Below are 26,116 nucleotides of genomic sequence, written 5' to 3'. Positions count from 1 at the left end.
ATTATCCTTCCTAAATTTAGAATATCTGCCTTTACAGGTTCAGAGTCTCCTCTTACGTTTGCTGTAGATTGGGAGTCTTGCAACAGCCCTAAATACAGTGAGGCGCTAATGCTAAATTACTCAGTGGCTAAAGACAAAAATACATGGATTACATGATCAGGATATAAAAAGGATGTTAAGAATCTTGTGAGTGCAAATGTGGTGCTTCAAGAAGCTTAGCTGTCTACAGTGTGCTTTGGTTTTGATTTATTACCGTAAACTGCACTCTGAAAGGCAGCTGGAAAAGGACAGTTCCTGAACTGAAGAGTCACTTCAGAAGCTACCTGATTACATCAAATGCAAAGCTTGCTCCATCCTTGCTTTGCATATAGTTTCAGCTTGCAAATATATTTCAGTGAGGACTATAGTTTTTTTACACTATAAATTCTTCATCAGAAAAGAATTTTAAATCAATTTCTTTTAAATACAAATTTTATGATTAAATAAACTGTTAAATTATTAAATAAATTATATAAACTATTGAATTATATTAAATAAATACTGATTTTACCAAATCTAAGCCCATTAATGACATCTCCATAATGATTTATGTGATAATTTATGCTCATAGTAGAATAAAAGAGATTTTGTAGACACAAAACCAAACCAAACCAAAAAACAAAAACAAAAACAAGCAAGCAAGCAAACATCGAATGAACACCAAACACTGATTGCAGGTGCATCTTGAAATTAGCAGAGGTGTACTCTGGTATTTTCTCACTCTGAGCATAGTACTCTTGTCTTTTTACCTCAACCATGCTAGAGCTGCAGAACTGGACAGCTTTTCTTCACTCCAGGTAACTGATATAAGAAGCTCTTACCTTGTGGATTCATGCAAAGCCACATGACAGAACTACCAGCTATTAATTTAGGAGGAGGCATGGTATTACCTTTTAGAAGTAAAAAATCCTATTTCCTAACCCCTAATTTGAGCCTGACCCTAGGAGGATGTGTACTCTGCAGCTGGAATGTGACTTTATGAGTGCACAGGCATCCTTGAGCTAGATTTAAGGTACCTGCAGGCCGCTCTCTCTGAAAAAGCTGATGGGAACATCCCCAGCCCTCCACAGGGGGCTGCTACCAGGCTGCATGGCTGGTCAAGTACATGTTCTGTTTCTGAGCTGGGTTTGGCAATCTACACTAAATTTTGCTGCAGGAACATCACTAGCTTGATCAATGCTTATCCTAGTTAACTCTGACAGCAGCAGCAAGCAAGGCGTGACAGCCTGGCTTTCAGTCTAGGCTCAGCAAACCCCCAGGGGATGTGGGGTGCTCACTTCAGCAGTGAGCCTATGCAGAAACAACACACGTGAACAGTGTTCTTCACTACTTACTGCTTATATTCCAGCTCGCTAGATGAAGTATTGACCAAGTGCATTTCCCTGGCCTGTCATCATGCCTTCTGCTGGCAACAGACTTCTAACCTTCTTTACTAATTCACAAGAAAAATGGGTGCCAGGTCACACGCCACAGGCTATGTCTTCCTGCCATGGGAGGATGGCATGGGTGTTTAGCTACGGTCACAGACTCTCTGCTCCTGGATCTCCCTTCTGTCTCTCCTGTTGATGACCTTAGAATTACTGTATTAAGGCAACAGTGAGTGATTGCTCCCTGCTCCCTGCTCACTCTCTCCATGACACTTGTGATTTATAGGCAAGCAGCTAAAGGTGAGCAAAAACAATTACCAAGAAGGTGAACATCCACAGTTTAGTGAACAGCCAATTTTTCTCCATCCCAGAGTCTTACTTAAGCCACGTACTTTTTTTTTTTTTTTTTTTTTTTTTTCCTCCTCTGAACAAGAGCAAAAATGATGCTGACAAGGACTGAGAGAACTGGAGGAGCACCATGCTCTTTAGCAGGTTCTTCCTAAACTACATAGACTTCATTGCAGTGATCCTGCTGCTGAGAGGTGCTAGCTGCCACGGATTAAAGGCAACTGATACGTGTCAAGTGCTGTGAAGAATAAAATTATTCACATATCCAGTGGCTTAGCTCTTCCTTCTGAAAATGTGGTGCACAGTGGAGCACTGGGAAGAGTCTGCTTCAATTTCTGTTTGAGCCATCCCAAATATGAGTGGCCCTGCTAAGCATGTGGGGGATTTTGCTGTCCCTGATGACTGAACCTATTTCTTACTACCAGAAATGTTTGGAAGTCTTGCAGCCACCTTCTCTAGCTCACTGCCATGTTCTCCTCCCAGTTGGACATTGCAAGGAGTGAGATTTGTTACTTTTTGGTTAACAGCTTATTCAGAGGCAATGTACTCAGCACATTTGGTGTGGCATCTTGACTCACTCGCTACCTGACACCTCTTGCTGCTCTCTTGCAGGAAGCTTAACTGCTCTGTAGCTACAGGGGCTGTAGTGGGCCCTCATTTCGTGCAAGCAGACGGCCCCTTGTCTCCTAACCTCCTTGGTGGAGCACAGCCATAGAGTAGATGAAGTTGGGAATGTAGGTAGACCCCAAAATAGACTGAAGAATAGAAAGAAACATGGAATTAGGGTTTTCAGTGAGTTGGGGGCAGAACATGGTGGAGGGAAATATCTGGAAAGATGCCCGTGAACTCATTATATGGCTTATGCAAGCCATTGCTCATGTGCAAAGCTTGGAGCTGTACAAAGTTTGGCAGCTGCATTTACCGTTAGTATCAGGTGATTCATGAGCAATGCACGACTTTCTGGGAAGAGACATATTTTGTTTCCTGTTGCCTGGCCCCTGACCTGGTCCGGCAGCAAAGGTGGAGCTCCCCGTGGTGTGCTCGAGGCCGTGCAGCAGGGCTGCGGGCTATTGTGTGCCCTTATCTGCTGGAGCAGCAGGATGTGCGGTGGCCTTGCTCCCCTCTGGAAAAGCACGCAGAGGCCTGAAATTTCATTATTCGTGGAAAAATACAGCCTTCGAACAACTGAACCAATATACATAGCCTTTGGCTCTGAGTAATGGCCTAGTCCTATTATAGGATGAGGTGTCAAAGCAAGGCCGTGCCAAGACCTTGAGATAAGGGGTTTAATAAGGCTTGAACCTGACACCGTTGCGACACAGAGAGAGATAACTGCACAGTGCAGCCCCAGGGGACGAAATGTGGGCTGCAACATCGCTGTGGTGCTGCAGGAAGGGAGCTGGGGGAGGCCTCAGACTGCTGTAGGGGAAAGGCAGTTTTGGTGCTCCCTTTGGGATGCTCCTGTCACTAGATGTGCTGGAGACATGGAGCTGATTTAGCAGCCACTGCTGCCATCCCTGGCTCTGATCGCCTGTGTGTTGCATCATGTATCACAGTAAATTTGGTGTTAGCTAGCTGCAATGCCACCAGCAATTAGGATGTGACAACCAGTAGCTGAGAACAGCCTCCAAGCCACAGTGAATGGGCACTACAGCGAAAGCGGTGCCTGACCGAGTGTGATCCTAAGGGTTTAAGCTGTTGCTGCAGTCACAGCCTGCATCCCCACGCTGCTGCCCTGAGGATACAGCAGAGGCACTGCAGGCAGGGGCATCTGCCAGCCTACCAAAAACTGTTACAGACAGAGAGGCTGTAGAACTAATCCCAAATCTGTGTTAATGGATCTTGCCACAAAACACCCTCTCTGGTCTTCATTTACTAAGCTGACGGCATGGGAGTAGGGGTGAAGAAACTAAATTCAAATCCTTATTTTGATTTGCTTTCATATTGGTGAATATTTCAGTTTTTAATTGTGGCCTAGCTACTTCAAAAGAAGTGCTCAGTGTACTCTTTTTGGTATGATCCAGCTCTCTTAAGTTATCCGTTATGGTGTGAACACTGTTACAGAATTAGAATCACAGAGTGGTTTGGGTTGGAAGGTACCTTAAAGATCATCCAGTCACACCCCCCCTGCCATGGGCAGGGAAACCTCCCACCAGACCGGGTTGCCCAAAGCCCCATCCAGCCTGGCCTTGAACACCTCCAGGGATGGGGCATCCACAGCTTCTCTGGGCAACCTGTGTCAGTGCCTCACCACCCTCTACTCTAATATCTAATCTAATATCTAATCTAATATCTAATATCTAATCTAATTGTCCTCTGTTTTAGTTACCCCTTGTCCTATCACCATACTCCCTGACCAAGAGTTCCTCACCACCTTTTCTGTAGGTACTGGAAAGCTGCTATGAGTTCTTCCTGGGGCCTTTTCTTCACCAGGCTAAATAACCCCAACTTTCTCAGCCTTAAAGTGATGAAGTAAAGCTTTTAGTAGTTTGGTATGACGTTATTCCAGAATGATTAGTTGCCCAAAGTTACCATACCGGTAAATCCTAAGTGAACTTGAAATGTAATTGTTCTGCTTTCCCACAGGAAAAAATATTGTGCTGGTGACATCTAGTGGAATAAAAATTGACATCTTTTGTTTTTGTAAGACAGACAATAAGACAAAAAAATCCCCATTAAAAACAATGGATTTTTTTTTTTCTCTTTCAAACTGTATTAATCTGAACCCCATAAAAAGGAAATTTATTTTGTTTGTCTGTACTCAAGAAACCCAAACCAACACTGTGAAACCTCCTTCTGGGAGCTCATGGTCCCTGTGGATGCATGTAAGCATGAAGATTATGATATCATTATTAAGACAACGGAGGTACGTGACATTTATATAGCACATATAACCGTGAAGTGTGGATAAAAAGAAGGTATCTGTAGTGGATTAATCCCTTCAAATCATCTGAATCCCCGTGTTTGCCGTTGTTGTTCTTCCCTATGGCCAGAGGGTGGAGAACTCGGGGTTTCTCTCAGACAGGCCTTCAGCTGGGGCACATCAAGTGGCACTTTGTAGTAATACAGCTGCCCAGTTTTTAGTGCTAGGTGCTTTGCTTCCTGGATCTTGCCAGTTTACTAAGTTTAAACAGATTTGGTTGGGGAAAGAAAAACAAAAACAAAAAAAAAAAATCTGTCCTATGAGGACAGCTGCTATGAGTACCCACCCTGCAGTTAGCTGTAGGCAGGGTTTCTGGTGACTAAATACATAACAACCTGGTTAATATACTTAGCAGGAAAGACAGGGATTGGGGATTGCCTTTTTCCCTCCATTCATAAGTACACGAGGCAATCTCAGTGTAATTTGCCCATGGCTATAACAAATGTAATTGGGCTGTAACTGTACAGCTATGCCTTGTTTTTTTTTTTGAGGCCTTTTGAGCACTGACCTTCAGTCCCTGCTCTCTTTCCTTCTGGCTGAGCATCCTGTCCTAAGCTCCCTGGTAGCCTGCCCAGGTCTTTTTGATGTTTCCCAGACAGAGTGGCAGCCTGGTGCAGCACCCGACCTCTGCAGCCCCTGGCCTCTCTTTGTCATGGCTTTGAAAACCCTGCTCAGTCACAGTCCTTGTGAGCAGTAGGTCCACTGCATTTAAGATCTACTTGCAGCAAACCCCAGTGTAAATACCGTTCTCTCCATAAACACTGCTAGGAAAAAATCTGATTTTGCCACTGATAGAAAATGCATTTACTTGCAAAAGTATTACTGACACCTCCTCCTCCCCCATTCTGCTTCCTACCAATGGCGTGAAATTTAGCAAGGGTAACCTTTGTATCAAGAATGTATGTTTTCCTGTTCCTGCCAAAACCTGCCTAGGTTTGGTTAAATAAGGATTTCAGACATGCACAGGCATGCTAGAGCTTAAAAGCTGAAGTCTTTCAAGGTGCTGTCCTCAGCAAATGTATATGTCCTCCTTTCCCAGCTCCTGGTGTTTGGAGGCTGGACCTTGCCCTTGTCCCTCTTAGGAGGGGAGAGCTGCCCCTGTCCTGCAGCCCCACAGACAGGGCCAAAGAAATGTCACAGCCTGGAGGTAGCTCCAGCCCCACCCTGCAGCACAGAGTTGCAATGAGATGCTGGGGAAGTCACTTATGCCAGGCTTTCTGTGGGAGTTTGTAGGTTTGTAGATGTCTGGTTTCTTAAATGCACAGATAATAATTACAGTAGGAACTCTACTTGAACTCTACCAACAAATCATTGTCAAAATGGACAAAAATCTGCTGTTGCTTCCAAAATGTCTGTCCTGGGTCTGCTTCTCTTTTCTGCTTTTTGTTCCACCACTTATGTTATTAGGGATGTGCATATTACATTTGTGTGGGAGACGACAAACAACACGGCTGGGAGGGTAGCTGCAGGCATGTGGAAGGGCAGGAGAAAAGTTAATGTTGTGAGTTGAAAAGAAAGTGGGAAATAATTCAGTTAGGAAGACTGCAAAGGTTTACATTTAAGTAAGAATAATTGATTACAAATTTACAAAATGGGACCTGATGGGCTGGATAATAGTTCTGCAGATAAGGAACAAGGGGCAGTAGTGTACCCTAAGTTATTCATGAACACTAATGCTGGCACTGTTGTGAGTAGCACATCTGGGACATATAAACAGAAAAGCAACACAGAAGAGGCATGAAGAAATATTTCTGCCTTACTCAGCACCCCTGAGGCCCCAGCTAGTGTTTTGTGTCCAGCTCTGGGCAATGTTCCCCAAAGAGAAGTGTGAGCCAGCGAGGACTCCAGGGGCCAGCAGCAGATAGTCAGTGTCTTCGAAGAGCAGAGGAACAGGCAGTTCTTCGTGTCCCCTGGGGACAGAGAGATAAAAGATGGACTAGCCATAGTACAGAGGGTTTAGTCTAAATATCACTCTAACAAGGAGCATAATTAGGCACTGGAAATGACCTGCCTCAGTAGACTGTGAAATCTCTATTTTTAAGAACAGGTTAGACAGGAATGATTTAACTAGAGGGATATCCAGGGAAGGCTGATATAGCTGACCTTTTCTTAAGGCAGGAGGATGGACTAGATGGCCTACAGAGGATGCTGTCAGACTATTCTCTTCACTTTTCACAAGCTGAGATCCTGAAACTTATTTTCAGCTTTGTTCAAGACTCCCAAGTGCAAACAAAGTCAGTGGAAACTGCGTTTGCGTGTATTAAGACTTGTTTAATGCTAAATGACAAGGGTAGACCTTAGGTTTCTCAGACTGGGCACTTGAATTTAAGGGATATTTTTGAACTCTAAATAATACATCTCAGTTCCCCAACTGTAACACAGAGATAATGCTATCAACACATCTTATTAGCATGCTTTGAAGATTGGTTAATTCAGGCTTTTGAATTTTTTACATATATTACTGTATCATCTAGGGTTTTATAGGAAAGAAGTTAACCATATCATCGTGATGGCTTATCTTAATTTACAAGCTTTGAACCACATACTGGAACAAAACAAATAAAATCAAAATACTGAATAACACTGTAGATTATAAGAGCAGCAGCAGGCTCAGTGGTTTTGCAGTCTGAGCTCTGATGTAACACAGACCACCAAACGATTATTAGCTAAATGTTATCTGCTCTATGTACTGAAAAAGGTGAGGGCGTGTGAAAGAAACTGTATGCAATAATGATATTAAACAATGCATTGTACATATACACAAAAGAGCTGAGTTACAGAGGCATGAATACTCTCTGTCCTTGGGTTTTCCCCACTTCTGCATAACTGCCTTTTACATGTATAATAGTCTTTCTAGGTGTCCTTGTGCATGAAATAAACCTACGCAGTACTCAAATGTAAAGAATATAAATATAAGATCCATTGAGAGGGACCTGTCTTGACATCAGGAGACTCAGCCTAAACAGATATTTGCTTCCTTCTCCTGCACAGCTGAAGGGGGCCAAAGAGGGGCACAACACAACTGTTGCTGAGGCAGCTGTAAGGTTGCTTCCCATGTTCCCCATCTCCCAAGGCAGGAGACAGGGTGCACAGGGCTGTGCAGCCTGGGCAGGAGCCATGTCCATGTCTGGGGCCACACCGAGATCTCTCCTTTCAGAACCTCACAGCAACCTACAGCTATCAAACCTCTGACCCACAGTTGCTCAGGGATGAAGCAGAGGGATGGAATGATGCAGGAGGTCTCTGAAAGCAGCCATGGAAAATATAAGAGCCTGTGCAGTCTCTTCAGCTAAAGTAAACCCTGGTAGATGGTTGATACCTACAAGCTCATGCATTGCACCTGGCCAGCTGCAGTTACCATGCAGTGCAAAACAGTACAGTGTAGCTCAACTGTTTTTTTCTCCAAGAAACTGCCTCTGAATACGACTCACTTTATCTCACCAGTTATCTGAGACAAAGCCAGATCTGACAAAGACTTTAATGGTGAAGGTAGCTCTTGTCCTGAGCTCCCAATGCCTCTTAGCAGCTTAAGAGAGACACAGGTGGAAGATCAGCTCAGGGTGACACTGCTGAAGCTGTGTGCGTTGCTACAGCTGTAACACTGGCATGCGTGTCACTTGGTAGGGAGGATTTTGACTGAGTGAAGTGGTTTCAGGCTGATCTTAGGCCCTCCCTTCTTAGTGGCAAATTGGTAAGTGGACTGTCATGAGAGTGCTACGAAGGTGTGATGCCTGAGCAGCTGAGCACTGTTCCTGGGGTACATGCCCAGCTGTGTCCCGTCCACATCAATGGTGCAAGGTCTGAACAGTTCTGAGTACCCTACAGCCATAATCCTGAAGAATTAAATCTCTTCTAGCTATAAATTTGCTTATCCTCAATTTTAATGTCATGTATATTCAACCTGAAGATGAAGTGTTAAATACTTCTTATGCCTTTTTGAAAGTCAAAATCGAAAGGCTGACCTAGAGAACATGGCTTATAAAAATGAAAATAAAAATAAAAATGCTGATTTCTTTATGTTCATATTCTCATTTTTTTGAGTTTCTAACAATGAAGCTGAACAAACACAGGCTCTCGAGATTTTACCACTGAAAGGAGGGGTTGCATAGATGTGATAATCATAAGACTCCAGGAATTAGGTGCTTTAACATGTTGCTTCTGATTTCAGTGGCATGTGTCCAACAGTTTTAGACCAGGCCTCTTTTAGAGCTTGCAAGGGGGCCAAAACCTACAATTACAACTACAGATATACATCTCTCAATATGTTGTTAGTCTCCAAAAACCCTAAACCACAGAGAGAGATGTTTAAAAGTCAGATGTCCTGCAGCTAAGTGGGGACTTTCTTCAGGAGCAAAATGAAGGTCTAAGTTTACCTCTTCCCTTCTGTAGCTGCTCTGCCTCTTGAGTGGACTGAGAGAGAAGGCAGAGAACTGAGAGACAGAAAGCTTGAGTGTGTGAATGTGGGGGGCGTGAAGGGGTGTTCACTGAAGCACAACAGAAATTTCAGAGCTGTTCATCAGGAGAGGACAGACACCTTATGCAGAAAGATCAGGTGCAATTCAGGAGAATCACAGATGTTGAAGAAGAAACTTTTATTTCAGACAGTGGAGTGCACGTGTGCCTTTATCTAAGAAAGAAAAAGATTTGGAGAAAGAAGTAGAGCATGAGGGAAATGCTCAAAGCTCTTTGCATAGCAGGGGAGAATGTGAAGAAAAGAATGCCCAAACTCCTCACCAGCTTCCACAAAAATCAGTGAGATTGGTGTGATCTGCCTGTGATGAAGCTGGAAAAGGGGTCTCTGGTCAGGAAGGTCAGGAAGACCCTTTCAGGTTCCCTTGCTTTCATAGAGGCAGCTACAAGTTAACAGTCACCCTAGTGCTGTGCTGTTTTCTGTTTGCTTTTTGTGATGAGAAGTAACCTTCAGCTGAGTCAGGTAACCCCACCTATTGACTCCACACGCACAAAAGCTTTCTTGTGCCTTGCGTGGCTGCTGAAGGCACTGTGCATCTTGTGCAGGGCACATGCTGTACCGCTGACAGCATGCTGGCCGTTGCCAATGTGTATTTCTTCCATGGGATTTTAAACAATGGAACTCAGTGACTGATCTGAAACAGGGAGCTTTAAGCCAAATTTAGCAGCACAGAGTCTGAATCTGAATGAGAAGGAAGGGAGAGGGGTGTCTTTTGGATGAGGTTCCTCACAGGCCAGCAGCCCGAGACAAGGGGAAGCCAAATGGTTGCAACACGACTTCTTCAGCCTGTGGAGTGTGGAGAGGTTGTGGTGCTGATGTCTCCTTTCACACAAGTCCTTTGGACCAGCAGCTGTGGTGCCTGCTGCCAGGCTCATGGCGGGGAGGGAGCCAGCCCCAGTGCCTGGGGTGAAGGGACACCATTTGTAAAAGTCACGCTGGTAAAGCAAAGGGACAAATTACTGCGATATTCTCTGAAGAGATCTTGCACCCACTCTGGAGAACACTAAATCAGCTGCCCCAGAGGCGATACGTATCTGGGGTTTTTAGAAAAGCAAATAAAGCACAAGCTCCTGAGCAGCTGCCGCTGGCTCCCAGCCACAGCAGGCCACAACCAGCCCGGTGCTGCGGGAGGGCGGGCGGCAGGCAGCTGCTCACTGGGCCTGTGGGTGTCCGAGCAGGTTATGGGGCTGGGCAGCTGGCCCTCAATCCTCCTCACAGCGACTGAGAGGAATCTTCTGTTTCTTCTTCAAAGTGGGAAGCCAGCACACAGTATCTCCACTCCTCCCCAGCCCCTCCACCAGCCAAGTGCATACCAGGCACAGGGGCTGGACAGCTAGGGCAGGAAACCTTCCTGGTGCCACCTGCCAAAGCCCTGCTGGCCGGTTGTTTTCCCCCACCGGCACTAAAATACTGGATTTTGGTGGGTGCAAATGCAGAGGTGGATCCTGAGAGAGAAACCTTCAGGTCCTTCTCAGCGGACTCTGTTTTGTTGTCTGGGCAGATACCAGAGCTATTGCCCCATCTGTGGAGCTCTCAGTTTCTCCTGCTGTGGGTGGGGATGCTGAGAGCAGACCCCACAGCAACCTCCTTCAGCAGCGACATGTCCGTAAGAGCTGGCAAAACTATTTTTTATTATTGTGTGGTAAGGGAGATACCCTGGGAACTTGCATCCTCCAAAGCACTGACACCTTCTGGCAATGTCCTGGCAAAGTGTGTTGGAGGCTGGTCTTATTCCCCATCTGCCTACGATGGTCTGAGCATTTCGATGGGCTTTGGAAAGCTTTACCCTGACATTTGGTATTAATGAGCGCCTGTAAAACTCTTTCCAGGTTGCCAATTGTGGTTAAAAACCAGCAAGACATTGAAGCACAGCGTTAATAACATTTAGTTGTTTATTTTTGTAACAACAAGATTTTCAGGAGAAAATACAACACTTTCTTAGTGGAAATAATTAAAACCATGAAAATGACTGCATTTCCTGTGTGACTGACATATTCCATGCGGGAGAAAATGTTTCCCAGCAACAAAAACTACATTGTAGTGGCTCACATTTTTCTTAGCACTCCGCATCCCTTTCCTTAACCAGAACAACAGGCAAAGGGAACAACATGTTACACATTTTTAACAATTCATCACATAAGGAAGTAGCAACACCCTTTTCCCACAGAGCAGTGATGTAAAGGGCTTCCATTTTGGGGTACTTTGCTTTGAAATTCCTAAAAAGTGCCTGACTTCAGTCAGGAGGAGATGTTATCTTTCCAACACAGGCCCAATCCTTGCAATGGGGCTGCAGACAGGCAGGCACTGCACAAGGTGCGTCCTGGCCCTGGTCCTGGCCCTGGTCCTGGTCCTGGTTCTGGTCCTGGCCCTGGTCCTGGTCCTGGCCCTGGTCCTGGTCCTGGCCCTGGTCTTCCCCTGTGCTATTTCTGAAATGCATCCCCTGAGGCCCGTCTGGAGTTCAGCCTCTGCCAAACAGGCAGCCGGCTGAAATCACCCTGAGCACATGAAGCATTGTGCTGGGTGCTCATAAAGACATTTGAAAGGTAACTCTGATACATCTCTTCATCTCTTGCTGTTTCATCCTGCCTATTTTTTTCTCCTATGCTGATTCCAGAAGATTATATCAAAAGTAGACAAGAAAGGAATCAAGACGTTAAAATTTTCAGTTTAGATAGAGAAACTGCTTTGCCATTTCCCGCAAGGCAATGAACTGGATAACATTTTTTTCAAAACTTTCTGACATTCATTTATCATGACTTTATTTCAGATGGGCCACTTTCTTTCAAATGTGTAGAGCTTTATTTTTATGCTTTATTAAAAATTGGTACACGTGAAATATTTGAAGCACACAGGAAAGAACAGGGTGTGATGGCAAACTGCAGATGTTATTCAGCAACTGCTACATGTGGCTCTTTAGGTTACCCAGAAGTTACCAGACCTTTCCTTTTTCCTTGCATGTCAGGCTACACTGACATGAAAGTAAAAATATGAAGTAAAACACAGTTTTTATTTCATTTTCTCAGCTCATTTCTTTTTGTATTGTCCTTTCCAACCTCCCAGTCATAATTTCAGTTTAAGTTTTTGCCAAAACATAATTCTAAAAGTTGCTGGCCCTGGCCATGTTGCACTTCTAAAGAGCCTTTTTAAAGACAATGCTAACAGAAGAGCAGCAGGAATAAATAGTTGTGCAGTGAGTCAGGTGTTCTTCAGGCACTGGAGGGAGTTGTGAAGTGCAATAAGCTCTGGACTCTATTATTTGTGCTATCAAAAAGGGTCAAGAACTTTTCTGAAAGACTTCTGAAGTCAGATAAAAATACATTCGTATAAATCACCACCTCTCAAAGAGTAAGAACTAAACACAAAGAGAATGACTTGGTAAGTAAAACAGGACTCAAAATGAAGAAAACTTGTGTTCTCAGTTCTGAAATGAATTTGATTCACATCATTAGATTATTTATTTCATTTATTTACTTGGTACTATCTATATATTGATATATTTAGAGTTATTCATCTGCAAAATGAGGCAAATTACATAACCTAAGTACTGCATTTATGAAATTCATATTTATCAAAAGGTTTTTGCACAGCCAACTCTGAATTGCAATTCATTTACTGTATAACAGTAACAACAGTTTCTATATTCACAGCTCCTTAAGGATGGATCCTTTCATTTTCTGGAGATAGCTTTCTCTGTCTTTTTAATCAATTTTCCATTTTGCTGTGACTGGAATTTTGGCACATTTTTCCCCTTGCGTGTGGGTGTCAATGCATCAACGCTAATGGGAAAGGCCACTAGTACTTTTTTAGTTTGGCACTATTTTTCTGGAATAAATTATATATATATATATTTCTCTGTTTCCTTCTTTTCTGTCCATGCCTTTTTCCTCCTGTCTTCCTCTCAGCCTCCCTCATGTTGTCCCATGCTGGCTACCTTATGAAATTCATTTGCAAACAGATTCAGGAAGCTTAACTTCAGCTGATGTGTCAAGCAATGCTGCCCATAGTTTCACACCAAATCTTTATTTCCACATTTTAGAATAAATTAATTGGGAGAATTTCATTATCCTCTTTCCACGAGCCATAAAATCTACAGGGAAATAAGATTTCTTTATTCAGCCTTGCATAAAAATGGCCTGAGAAAATGGATTCAGAAAGCCCTTCAGATCCTGATACATTCCTATTGGTGTAATGCTGACTTTCCTGTCTCTCCACCATCGCAAATTTGAGATATTAAATCACTGGAAACACAGACATATACGAATCAGTACCAAAGAATTTAGAAAAAAATGTGCACCCCAGCCTCACAGATTTTCCAGGCAGATTATCCAGCAATTTAAACGGGAATGTTATCTTTTTTTTTTCCAGCCTTATCGTGCTTCTACTTATAAACTCTTTAGTCAGTTTTGAAAGCAAAGAACTGAGAAAATGTCAGAAAAGATGATTTCTTGCCAAATGCAATTGGACAAAACAGAGGAATCTCATGTCACTGTTACACTAATGGCTCGTCACCTGACCCTCTCCTGTTTTTGGCTGTTTTATCCTTTCCAACCTTCTTTCTCTGAACGGCATGACCCTCTGCCTAGCCTCAAATTGCACAGTTGTGGAACAGCTGCTTATACTGCTTAGAGTGTTGTTGTTCGCCTCTGCTGGTGTCTGGTATTTTTTTCTGGAGCGTTCCCCACTCCTGATGTCAGCAGGTCTCATTGCCCACACAGCAGGGAGAGGGACAGAGCGGTGTCAATGCTTTCCCACTTTGCAAATCCCCTGGCAGTGGCCATGCTGCCTTACTCTGTTTGTGGCTGTTGTACTGGACTTCTGTTTGGTTGTTAGCTTGTTCATTTCTGCTAGAAAACAGAGGGGCACAGGGCTTCAGGATGAGGACACTGGGGACTACCTGTGAGTGTTTCACCGTTGCTGTGTCTAACGAAATCCCTGTGCAGTTGCCTTGCCTTCCAGACTAGCACAAGCTATTTGCTTTCCTTCTGTCTGTTTTCACTGGCCACAACCAGCCTTTTTGCAGTCCTTTTTCTGGAACGCCAGTAAACATCAAAAACATTAACGCCTCAGCTTTCCAGCCACAACTGTGAAACCAGATGCCTGCACCTGCTGGGCTGTGACTCCTCACTATCAGCTGGCTACCAAGAACACCGCAAAAAATCCCTCCTGACAATTCCACGCCATCCAGCAGACCTTAGCATAAAATACTTCACATTTCAACTCTCTGGGTACGTTTTTTCCCTTACATGGGGAAGCGTTTATCATCCTAACACAGTGTGTTTGGCATTGGGTGCAGCTGAGGGAGCAGAGCAAAGCCCAGGAGGCTCCTTGGTGTAGGGCCAGCGCAGCACTGCCATGGGCAGTCAGGCTTAAGCTGCTTGCAGAGTCCTCCACCTTTTCAGTGCTGCCAACACCCTCAATGCCTTCCTTCTTTTTTGTCTGGTCATTACGGATTATGGCCTGTGCCCTGTACTGGCTTCTTGACCACAAATGGGAGCTGGCTGCCTCCTGAAGTCACCACTGGAGCGAAGCTCTACCATTGCTGTGCGGCAGCTGGCACAAGCACCGTGAAATAAAGGGGAAGCTAGGCAGGGGAAATGGGCAAGGCTCAGCTTCTGAGGGGGATGAAGATAGCACCAAACTCCAGGCTGAAACACAGTTGAAAGAAATCCCACTGTTTGTCTAAAAGGAATTCACCGGTGTATTTACTTAATGTTCACTATTTAAGGTTTCCTCAGCTCAGGATGACAAGTATGCTTCTTGGTGACAGGAAGGATGCAGCACTTGATGCTTTTAAAAGCACTTGATAAGCTTTTAAGTTCTTCCAAAGTATATAGGTGCTAGCAGCCGTACATAACCAGTATATTTATCTGGAGGGCTACATTTAGAGGAGAGGTTTTGAACATTTAGAGGGCTGCAGTCACATTACACCTCTCACTTCTGTCAAAATTAGTAATAGCCTCTAGCTGTTGAAACTGATTCAGCTCACAGCTGAAGGACACTCTACAACTGTGAAGGGAGTGGAGACACATGCACAGGCAGTCTTGATACAGGTTTGCAGGACCATTTCTGGGTGGAATGAGGGGGAAGTGAGAGGACAGAGAGGCTGTAGTCCTTCACAAATGCGAGAAGGAGTGGTAGATACTTCTAGTCCTACAGATGCCATGCTGCAAACTCATCTTAATAATTTCACACAGTAGTCTCAATTTTCAGCAAAGCAGCCACCCATTAAGTGGATGGCAAAAAAAAAAAAATAATAGCAAAACTAAGGAGTCAGTTCTCAGATATCTGATTAGATGGGACATATTGTCTACATGGAAACTAACTCCACAAGCACAAACTCAACATTTGAGAGTACCTGAATAACCCCTGTGTTAAGACACCATGAGGTTGGGAACGTCTGTCATCAGTTCAGGCTGTTCAGGATGCCTCGCATCCCACCAGGCATTCCTCCCTTCATCCTGCCAGACCTCTAGGAGAGCCAGCGAGCTTCTCACCCCTGCTCTGTGAAGCTGAACCTGCCATTAAGCTCAACACTCAGCTGACCTCTCTTCTTCTCCTGGGTCCGCAGTAGGCAGTGAGAATCACGCACAGGACCAGTAAGTATCCACCTTGGAGAGCATCCTCCGAGGGCAAGCACCTGGACATGGCAGTTCTCTCACCTCTACAGGACCATTGCACATAAAGATACTTGGGAAGTGGGAAAAACTGTGTAGATCTGGAGTTAACTGAGTTTCCAGAGAGGGGGTGCTTAAGCAGAACTGTGGGTTATATGAGGAGGCTGGTTACACATCGCGTTGTAACACAGGAATCCTGTCACAGCTGGGTTTAATCTTTGGAAATACTTCCTCTCCTTCTGCAGCCTAGACAGCCTTTCATTTACTCCCAAACATCATAATGCTTTCTTTAAAGTTGACAGTGTTTGTTTGCATGTAGCAGATGATGAAGCAACATCTCTCCGGAAGCGGCAAGAAATGGTTACCAGCCCAGCAAGCATCCCGTACCATCTGACGGGTATGTATTTTACATGGAAAATATGTCACACATGAGAGCAGAGCTAGCCTGACTCACTTACCCCTACACAAAAGGTGCTGCCAAACCCAAACCCGCTGGGACTGGTATTCCTGCAGCATCCCCACTGCTCCAGTGTCTGAAGCTGACAGGAACGTAGCTGTCAGATGGGGAAGTAGCAGCGTCTTTTGTCACATTTTCTTGTTAAGCAAACACTGATAAAATGCATATCATGTCTGCTCTACTTCAGGAAAAAATGTTTAGGACTTCCTGGAAATATTGCAAAAGGTACCAACTTCCCACCTCCCATGCTATCAGCAGGCATGAGTGTATTAAAACAAAGCAACCAAACCAAACAGCAGATCGTGAAAGAAAGAGAACAAATAAGGAGCCTGCAGTGCTGCCAAATTATACAACAGTGATTCCCACTGGGATTAACTTGGACAATTCGCCTCACTGAGGCCAGTGGGTCTGCTGAGAGCACTCAAAGGCTCCTGCATCGGCTGCAGGAGCAGGAGCAGGGGTAGGAGCAGGATGGGGCAGGCAGCCCCTGTAGGCAGCTCTCTTGCCCCTTCTGTAGCCTTCCCTGCTGGTGTGGTCCACCCCTGGCCACTGCTTCCACTGCAGCTGTTAGGGATGGAGCAGCCTCCAGCAGCTCTCAAAACCAAGCCTTCAACTTTATATAACTGAGACAATCTCATTTTTTCCTGCAGATAGTTGTTACAGAAGAGAGGGTGGCTTGCCCTTGTGTTTGCTTGTAAAATAGTGTGCGCATCTATGCCATGAAAAACTCCTGGCTCCTACCTACTTGGAGTGCAGAGGACCGAGACAGCTTTCATATTTCTCTGCTATTTCTCAGCACAACTTGCTTGTGACTCACGAGAATGAAGTGACGCTGCATGTGTGCGTTCAGTGCCCAAACTTTAGCTGACACGGCAAACACTCCAAAGCCTCCCACCCCGTGTACCTTCCCTATTAAAAAAGCATGTGTGAGCATTAGGGAGAGCAACAAGAGGGAGATCCCTGAAGCTCGTGGGTAAGGAATGTGCACCGAGCTGTGCCTGAACGTCTGATGTCTCCAACTATTTGTTAAAGGCAAGGGCAATACTTCCGACAGACGGCCCTCCCCTCGCCTGCAATAGGCTCCCAAGAATAGCAACAGCCTGTGTCACTGGAAAGGGCAAAGCCTTCTGAAATAGCAACAAAGTTGTTCACAAACCACTTTGCGGTTCGCATTTGGTTTCAGCCAGCTTCAGCAACTTGTTGCCATGAGGAAAATAAGCCGGGCTGCCCTGGCTGGCCGGGGCAGAAGGGCTGTGCTCTGAGGGACCCGTGGCCAAGGTGCGAAGCAGGGCGCTGGAGCGGCGATGGTACCCGGGCAGAGTGCAGAGGACCTGGGCCAGCAGTGCCAGAAGATGGGAGCAGGGGAGGATGAGGAGGGCGGCAGAGGCAGCAGGCGCCTCCGCCAGCTGCCGGCTGCAGCAGGTAAGGTGGTGGGGCCGGGGGCTGGGTGCTACCGAACAGCAGCGTGCAGCTGGTGTGGATGTGGGAAAACCACACAGCACGACCCGGGGACTGCGGGCATACACACTGCCTCGGTTTCCCACAGAGCGAGAGGGCAAATAGGGGAACGACGGCTTTAGTCTTGCATCAGGGCAGATGTGATACTTTTCCCTCAAGGCCCATCTTTCGTGCATGGGTTGTCTGTGGTGTAAATCCTTTCCTTCACGCAGATCAGCCACCTGAACAGAGAACCCGCCGCACCTGGGATAAGAGCAGTGCTCCAACCCTTGTGTGCTCAATTCAGCCCTAGGGACTGAAGTCCAAGGAGGCCATGTGAGCAGGGCACCTGCTCATGCTGGGGAAATTATTGGGGTGGGGGCACAGGGACTCCCTGCTGTCTCTTCTACTCTAGCACTTCATGAGGGAGCAGGGTTTCTGTGCTGACACATGGAGAGATCAATGGCAGAATTTCTTGTGAAATGATTTTTGAGTGCTAAAGCTAGATTTCATATCTCTTCACTTTTGCTGTCACCCCCAGCCAGCGTTTTTAAGTTACAGTGCGGTTTTGCATCTCGGGTCCTTTCTACTGGCAATAAGATCAAATGAAAACGACACACAAATGTGACATTTCTCACCCACAAGATAGCTGTGCCCAAACAGGAAAGCGTTGTTGCAAGCCAGAAATTACTGTGATGTCCTGAGCAAGTTTTGTTCACGTAAAAATGAATGAACTGACTAACCAGTGCATGCTTAGATAGCACAGGCACAAATCCTTTGTCAGAGTGCAGTAACGATCAGTCCAGAAACATCTGCTGACACCTGGGAGCAGAGGAAGCAGAGGTTAATGAAGAACAGAAAGGCAGTTGGTGTGCAGACATATTTAACATTACCTAAGGGTATGGGGGAGCAGTGCAGATTGCTACAGGATGGCGTTATCAAAGGGAAACACGGCAGTTACAATAAACAGGCAGCAAAGCGACGGCTACGATTAGAAGAGTATGTGCAAGTTACACTCTTGGCCTTACCCTCAGAAATTAAAGCGTAACCTGAGAAATGCAGTCACATTGCTAGGAATTAAGAGAAGTTGTTGATTCTTACTGCAAAATAACAAAACAAAGCCTAGAAACCATTTAATTTAATGAAGGGCCAGGCTGCCTGTTGACATAATGAAAATGCATGGCAGAGCGCTGAGAGGTGGAGAGATGGCCTGGCTGGCTCTGCCCAGGCTCTGCATTGCCCTATCTTTCCATCAATTCCAGGACATTTTTTTTCATGAAGTCTCAATATTACACGATGCATTAATCAGACTTATGGTACATAAAGTACACAATACCTCCCACCATTGCAGGAATTTAGATGCAGGAGAATGTGTGATACATTAGTTTCCTTCTGCCTTTTTTTCTAGCTCCGTTTACAAAATGTTTGCTTTGGGTTGGCCTTTCACACTTGGATGGCAGGAGTCATGTTTGTCAAAGAGCTATTCTGAAAATGGGATAATCATCTGTGTTGCAGATTCAAATCTATGCAGTGAACCCAACTTATCATTATTTTCTCACCTGTGCTTATTAACCAAGGATTGACAGAGCTTGATTTCACCTTCCAAATGTCTAAATATATCAAAGAATCCCTAAGGATTTAAAAAACATATTCTCTCTTCCTCAAAGACAATGTCTTTCCATTCCAACTTGAGACATTTCTCACCTCAAGTTACTCTGAAGTCAACAGAAGAAGGCACCATGTAGGAAGAGATTGTGAATTCCCCTCCTAGTAAAATAGATGCATTTGCACAGATTACATAAAGAAGTAATCTCCCCCTGCTCCAACTCAGTATGTTTTTCTATATACATCATGTTCTCTTGAAAGAAGGAAAGGGAAAACTGCATCAAAGAAACCTTAGTATCTGGACTGATGTGGAACATCATGCTGTCATGAGGATTTGAAAAGAGCAGACATCTCTCACAGCTCTTCTGCACATGAAAGGGGGAAAGAGCATTGTTTCCCAGCTTGAACTGCTTGCAAATCTTTCCTGGCACAGATCATTTATCCGTAATGCTCATGAAGCGCATGTGCAGACCAAGTATTTCACCTTCAGAAAGGCTGCATTTTCCCAAATATGTTCTTGAAAATAAATAGAAAAGAGCACACCCTTACTAGCTTGGCCCCATCCAGTCCCATCAGCAGTACACTGCTATACTGCAACTGCTCTTGCTCTCCTTTTCAGGAACAAAGAATAAACATTTCCAGCAAACGTTCTTGAAGATAAGTTTGTTTGCCAAGTCGTGCTGCTTTTGACCTGAGTAACAGTTATGAAAAACCATTTTGTTTACATGGAGAAACTAAATAATAGACTTTCCAATCACTTGTCACATACCAGCCATGCACTCGTCAGCCATGGGGTTTGTTGCAGGCAGAAGGAGAAATTTCTCTGGAAGCCATCATTAAAATAGTTTGTTCCCTTGGGTTGCATACTGCCATGTATTTTGCAGGCATCTCATAAAAATAAGAGGAATATACATTTTAAGAAACTTTTTTTTTTTTAAATGCATCTGAACTGCCAGCAACTTCATTAAAAACGACACTTAAAAGGACTGTGAGTACAACTACTGCAGTATGCTTTATCTTGAATTGTTAAAGCAAAACATGCTGAAGTCAAAGAGAACTTTGTCTGGAGGAAGACCACAAAGTAAAACTGAGCAGAGTTTTCAGGGCTTAACTTAGCAGGCAGTTTTGAGCAGGCAGGTCTTAGGTACACCAGTTACAGCAAAACCTCCTAGTGATATAAGACTGTTTCTCAGCAGAATAATGCCTGGGAATGACAAGTTGGCTGCTGAGTCTGTTTCTATCATTGCAGGAAGAAAATCTGTCTCCCTCTGTATTACAGCAGAACCTGCTTTCCACTCAGGGGTCCTCTTTAAATACAGCCCGCAGCTACTTCTATACCACTGTGGGCATGTGTCACCAGCAGACCAACAAGGGTACCAGCTGATCCAGTAAAATACAAACATGAAGACATCTGTCAAGGTGCTGCACTTGGAGATGCAAAAAGTATATATGTCCTTGAGTGCTACCCTAGCAAATTCCAGGTATCCAAGCTCCACCCCCAGCTTGTAGAGTCTCTCTGATTAAAAATAAATAATCTCCTCCATTGCATTGCTCTGAGGACCATGGGCTGGGGAGAGGAGAGTCTGGGTTATAAGGAACAGTGCTGGTGGCAGACTCCTTTAAGATATTTGAATTGCCACTGTCATTTTGAGTAAGAAACTGGAACCATACCAAACTGGCAGTTGCACATTTAAAAAATTAAAAGCTGTGCAGGACACAGAGCTCAGAGCAAAAATAGGAGACACAGCCCAGGCTGTGTCCTTAAAGTTTTTGTCCCATTGTTATTTAACATTTTTCTTAGTTACCTAGAGGATTTGAGGGTGATAAAGGTAATAGGTGATTAATAAATGAGATATATTACTGGTTGAATGAACTTAGGATGGCTTGTCCTGCAAGCAAATATCATGTCTGGGGTTCCTCTCAGCTAACTTTAGACATCTGCATCTGAGCAAGCAACACAGATTCCTTTTATAGTCAATGAAGAGAAATAGGCATCTGACCCATTTCAAATATCTAGAAGTACCTATTTTCTGCAAATGGTTACAGAAAAAATCTAGAGATGCTGCCTTTCTCTCAGTTAGGAAACTTGAACATGCCCTATGTGTTTTAACACAGCCAAACGCAAAGTAACTTTCATTCCTGGTTAGGATGTAAACGGTTAGGCCATATCCAAAGAAAACACACTGAGATCCTTGGAAAGAACTTGGTCATAGAAGAAATGGGTTGTCCTGGAGAGTAACTAGCTGAAAGTGAGCTCCTGTACACTGCTCTGACAATCATTTGATCGGTACTGAACGAAATCTCCACCAGGAGCAGGACAAGAATTGAAAACTCCCATTTGGCACTGTGCAACCACTACAGCAGCACTGGATCCAGTTCCCAATTTATTAAAATTGATAATCTGGAGAGAGTTCAGAGAACAGAGCTTTGAATACTTAAGGGACTGGTAAACTTGTAAAGACTCACAGGCTAAGTAGTTTATCCAGGAGACATCTGTGCGATGACTTGATGACAGGATATAATTTTGTACTCAGTGAACAAAGTTACATGCAGGCAAATGGAGAGTGAGATCTGATGACTGGAAGTCAAGGCTGCAGAAATCAGGTTATGCAGAAATAAATTATAGATAATTTGAAATAAAAGCAATTAACCATTGTCACAATGTACGATTTAAAGTCATTGGTTTTCAACCACTAGCATTTTCTAAATCAAAGCTTAATATTTTTAATGACCTATTTCAAATAAAAATACATTTAAATGTGTCCAAAGGGTTATGTTGTGCTGTTCATGAGTATCAGACCAGATGACTACAATGGTCTCTTTTGGCTTCATAATATACAGATTAATCCAAAATCATAGGTTAAATGTGTCAATGATGAAAATGCAGGGCTATCCAAGAAAGCACTGGTATCAACACTGAGCAGAAGTCTGGGCAGAACACTGTGATAAAAGTAATACAACAGTGTTGTATCATCATCTCTGATTTTTGGTCAGGGTTTATTGGAAGTGTACATTTTCCAGAGCTAGTAATGCACAGCAACCAGGCAAGTCAAAAATAGAAAGGGGAGGGAGAGTTAGTTTTTGCAATGATAAAACAAATATTGCATGTGTACCTTGCCATAACCCATGTACTAACCTCTGTTTAAAACAAGTGCCATGCTCAGGCACATACACAACCATGTGTCTTTCACAGGTCTCTTGTCATCTGTGGCCTGCCTGCCAGCCTAGTGCAAGGGGCAGCGTGGGCTGAGGCGTACTGGGGGTGCTCAATAACATGGGGCTGCTGCCTAGCTCAAAGAGAGCAAACCGAGGGCCAAGCAGGAGAGCTGATAGGCAATACCCGTCTTTAATGGGCTTACACATATCCTCTGGCCCTGGAGGGATGGCTTATGCCCACACAGCTAAGCTCTGCTGCCTTCCGAAATAACCTGGCCTCCTGTGGGCTGGCTGCAGGGTGTGATGGTGGCCTTGTGCCACCAGCCAGGCCGTGTCCAGGAATTGTCAGCAGAGCGCGAGGTGGCACGGGGCAAAATCATGCCAGACACCATGCCAACAATGCAGTTGGATACATGGCTCCCTTCCAGGGTCGGGGCCTGCGCTCTGGCATTGTTTGTTTTAGTAGTACAGATATCCTGCTTGGCCGCTCTCTGCCTCCCCTTGACTGGTTTTCTTCAGAAATGCAATATCCTCTCTTAAATGGGACTGATCCTCGCCAATGTGCTCAAAAGTTACTGGCAAGGTACTTTCAGGCAGTCAGCATGATCAGAGAGCCTTAATGCCTTAGAAAAATAAACTAAAAATAAACAGTCTATGCTTAATTTTCTGTTGGGCTGTATACCACTTTCCAGCCAAGCTGGAAAATACTTGCTGCAGGAGAATTGACTGAAGTATGGACTCTGTTATGCTGCAAAAGCTACCTCTCTTCAGACACATGCTATCTCTCCAGCTAAGCAGGAAATCAGAAGTCAGTTTACTCTTCTCCTAGCTGTGTTGCAGCCAACATCATGGTGAGAGGAAAATCACACTGGGAGAATGAACAAGACCAACAATAACAAACTAAATATTCCTCAAAGTTTAGGGTGCAAAAGGCTTCACAGTTAGTAGAACAGGATCAGTTAAATCTATCTTGTAACAATAAACAATGTATCATAGTTGCATAAAATGAATTTATTTTAAAGTGGACGTTCAAAGGCATATAATCTCCATTTGGTTTAGGTTTTCACCATCTGTTTTTTATTCCTGACATTGTGGCTGACCTAAACTATGCAAAATATCTGATCCTGATATTCCAAAAAATCTGAGATTAGTGATGAGCAAAGCCCAGATAGTTCAGAAATTTGTACCTCAAAGATTTGTTTCCCTCAAATATCTTGGCTGTCTGGATCAGCCTGTTTGTCAGTGCATATGTTTTAATACGGCAAAGAAAAAGAAATCACTGGTACCAGCAGCCATCATGGCATCTTCAGATGAAGCAAAGTAAGTGGTGAGGGGTTATTATACTACAGATTGAAATCAAGGTTGAAGCAATTTGGCTGGAAAATTATTGCTTTCATTGCCCATAGTAGACTGGTTGGGTGGACAAGAGTCCCGCAACTCATTACATGAAAAACCCTGAGAATGCCTCAAGGTAAAAATTGCTTTCTTACCAGAAGGTTACACTGTCAATACTGCCTTTTGCAATAATATTCTGCAGTAAAAGATCTAATTATTTAGGGCCCAACCAAAATCCTATTGACTTTTGTTTAGGAAGATGAGGAAACTAAAAACATTAATTATTATGATATGCAATCACATGAACTAAACATTATATAAATGTATTTTTTATATATAAATACTAATAATTATAATAATTATTAATATTACTAATACTAATATATATATATATATATATATATATATATATATATACTCTTTTAAAAAACAGCATTGTATATAGCCACTGCTGCTGGGTTTGTATGTACCTAACTTCTGCCTAAAAGCAATGAAACATTGTTAGGGCTGGTATACCAAAAAACCTTATTACTGGTTGTCAGAATGTTGCAGAAATCATGCTATCAATTTCTTTTTCTCTCTTATTTCAGGCTGTGGAACATTTACATTTCTGTCTTCTGCCATTGCTGCTGTAAGTGGACTTCTGATGGGTTATGAGTTAGGCCTTATCTCTGGAGCACTTCTTCAGATGAGCAGCATATTAGCACTCTCTTGCAAAGAGCAGGAAATTGTTGTAAGTTCCCTTCTTTTTGGCGCCTTATTTGCATCCCTTACGGGTGGATTCCTGATAGACAGATTTGGAAGGAGGTTTGCAATAATTATTGCATCTTCTTTACTTGTGTTGGGAAGTCTGATTTTACTACCCTATGAATCGTATGGGATACTTATTGTGGGACGGATTGCCATAGGTATTTCCATATCATTATCATCAATTGCGACATGTGTATATATTGCTGAGATTGCCCCACAGCACAGAAGAGGCCTTCTTGTATCATTGAATGAACTCATGATTGTGATAGGCATTCTCTTTGCCTATATTTCAAACTATGCATTTGCCAGCGTATCTCACGGCTGGAAGTATATGTTTGGCCTTGTGATTCCATTAGGTGCCTTGCAGGCTATTGCGATGTATTTTCTTCCTCCAAGTCCTCGGTTTCTTGTCATGAAAAATAATGATGAAGCCGCAAGAAAAATACTGGAGAGACTACGGGAAACTTCAGATGCTACTAAAGAACTCACTTTGATCAAGTCTTCCCTGAAAGACGAACATCAGTATAGTTTCTTGGACCTGTTTCGTTCAAAGAACAACATGAGGGCGCGAATGTTGGTGGGGCTCACACTAGTCTTTTTTGTGCAAACAACCGGGCAACCCAACATTTTATTCTATGCATCAACTGTTTTGAAGTCAGTTGGGTTCCAGAGCAATGAGGCCGCCAGTTTGGCTTCTACTGGAGTTGGAGTGGTTAAAGTGGTCAGCACAGTCCCAGCCACGTTTTTTGTGGATCAAGTTGGAAGTAAAACTTTTCTGTGTATTGGCTCTTCTGTTATGGCAGTATCATTGGTCACAATGGGCTTAGTGAACCATAACATACATGTGAACTTCACCAATGTCTGTAGAAGCCAGTCTCCAGAGGATTCCTACCTCCAGAGACCAGGAAACCTCACTGGTGTCACCAATGGGAGTCTCAAGGACCTCTTCTCTAGTATGGCTTCACCAGAAAGACTCTCCTTCGACACACAGAGAAACCCTGATGTTGCCAGGACAGGAGAACTGAACAGGACTACCCTGGCAGAAGGCAAAAGCATGATGGGATCTCACACAGAAAGTGGGGAGGTTCCCGTTGTCCTGAAATGGCTCTCACTGGCCAGCCTGCTTGTTTATGTTGCTGCCTTTTCCATAGGTCTTGGACCAAGTAAGTATTTCTTTTTTTTTTTTTTTTTTTTTTCTAATTCTTTGTAATGATTTACTTAAAAGTGAATTAAGTGCTGGGATGACAGTGTTTTCTGCTAATACGCATCGGCATTATCACAGACTGTCCTGGTGGGCCCAAGGTGCACTTTTTGGGAAGAGGTCCTGCCCATTTAAGGTCAATGGTCTTATCTCCCTTCAGTTCAGTGAAATTAACTGTTCACCTCCAGTGAAGTCAGAAACTGGTGTGAGCTTTGTCCAGCAAAGTTACAGGGCTCCTGCGTATTTTTCCTCTTCGTGTTCTGTAGTGTTGTTACACAGGGAAGGTGAAGATGTAGGCATTTGCTGCTGCTAACCCATAAATCCAAGATTATGATGAGCTCTTGACCTCTGCATGATAAAACACCATTAAATCCACAGAATGGCAGCGTGCCTGAGTCCTGTTGAGGATCTGG

The 26,116-nt window shown here is 44.0% G+C and overlaps 1 protein-coding gene across 1 annotated transcript in view; it reads left to right on the top strand.

Moving 5' to 3' along the window:
- Positions 1-17,271: 17,271 nt before the first annotated feature.
- The window catches only part of SLC2A12 (solute carrier family 2 member 12), a 28,990-nt gene continuing 20,145 nt past the window's right edge, over positions 17,272-26,116 (top strand). The window contains exons 1-2 of the mRNA XM_084513351.1: positions 17,272-17,641; positions 24,343-25,665. Of these exons, the coding sequence (XP_084369477.1) occupies positions 17,524-17,641; positions 24,343-25,665 (1,441 nt within the window). The 5' untranslated portion in view covers positions 17,272-17,523. The remainder of the gene's footprint in view (positions 17,642-24,342; positions 25,666-26,116) is intronic.

The sequence above is a fragment of the Aythya ferina genome, assembly GCF_964211825.1.
Source record: "Aythya ferina genome assembly, chromosome: 3".
NCBI lineage: Eukaryota > Metazoa > Chordata > Aves > Anseriformes > Anatidae > Aythya > Aythya ferina.
The sequence above is the reverse complement of the archived record's forward strand: the minus strand, read 5'-3'. Positions and strand labels throughout refer to the sequence as shown.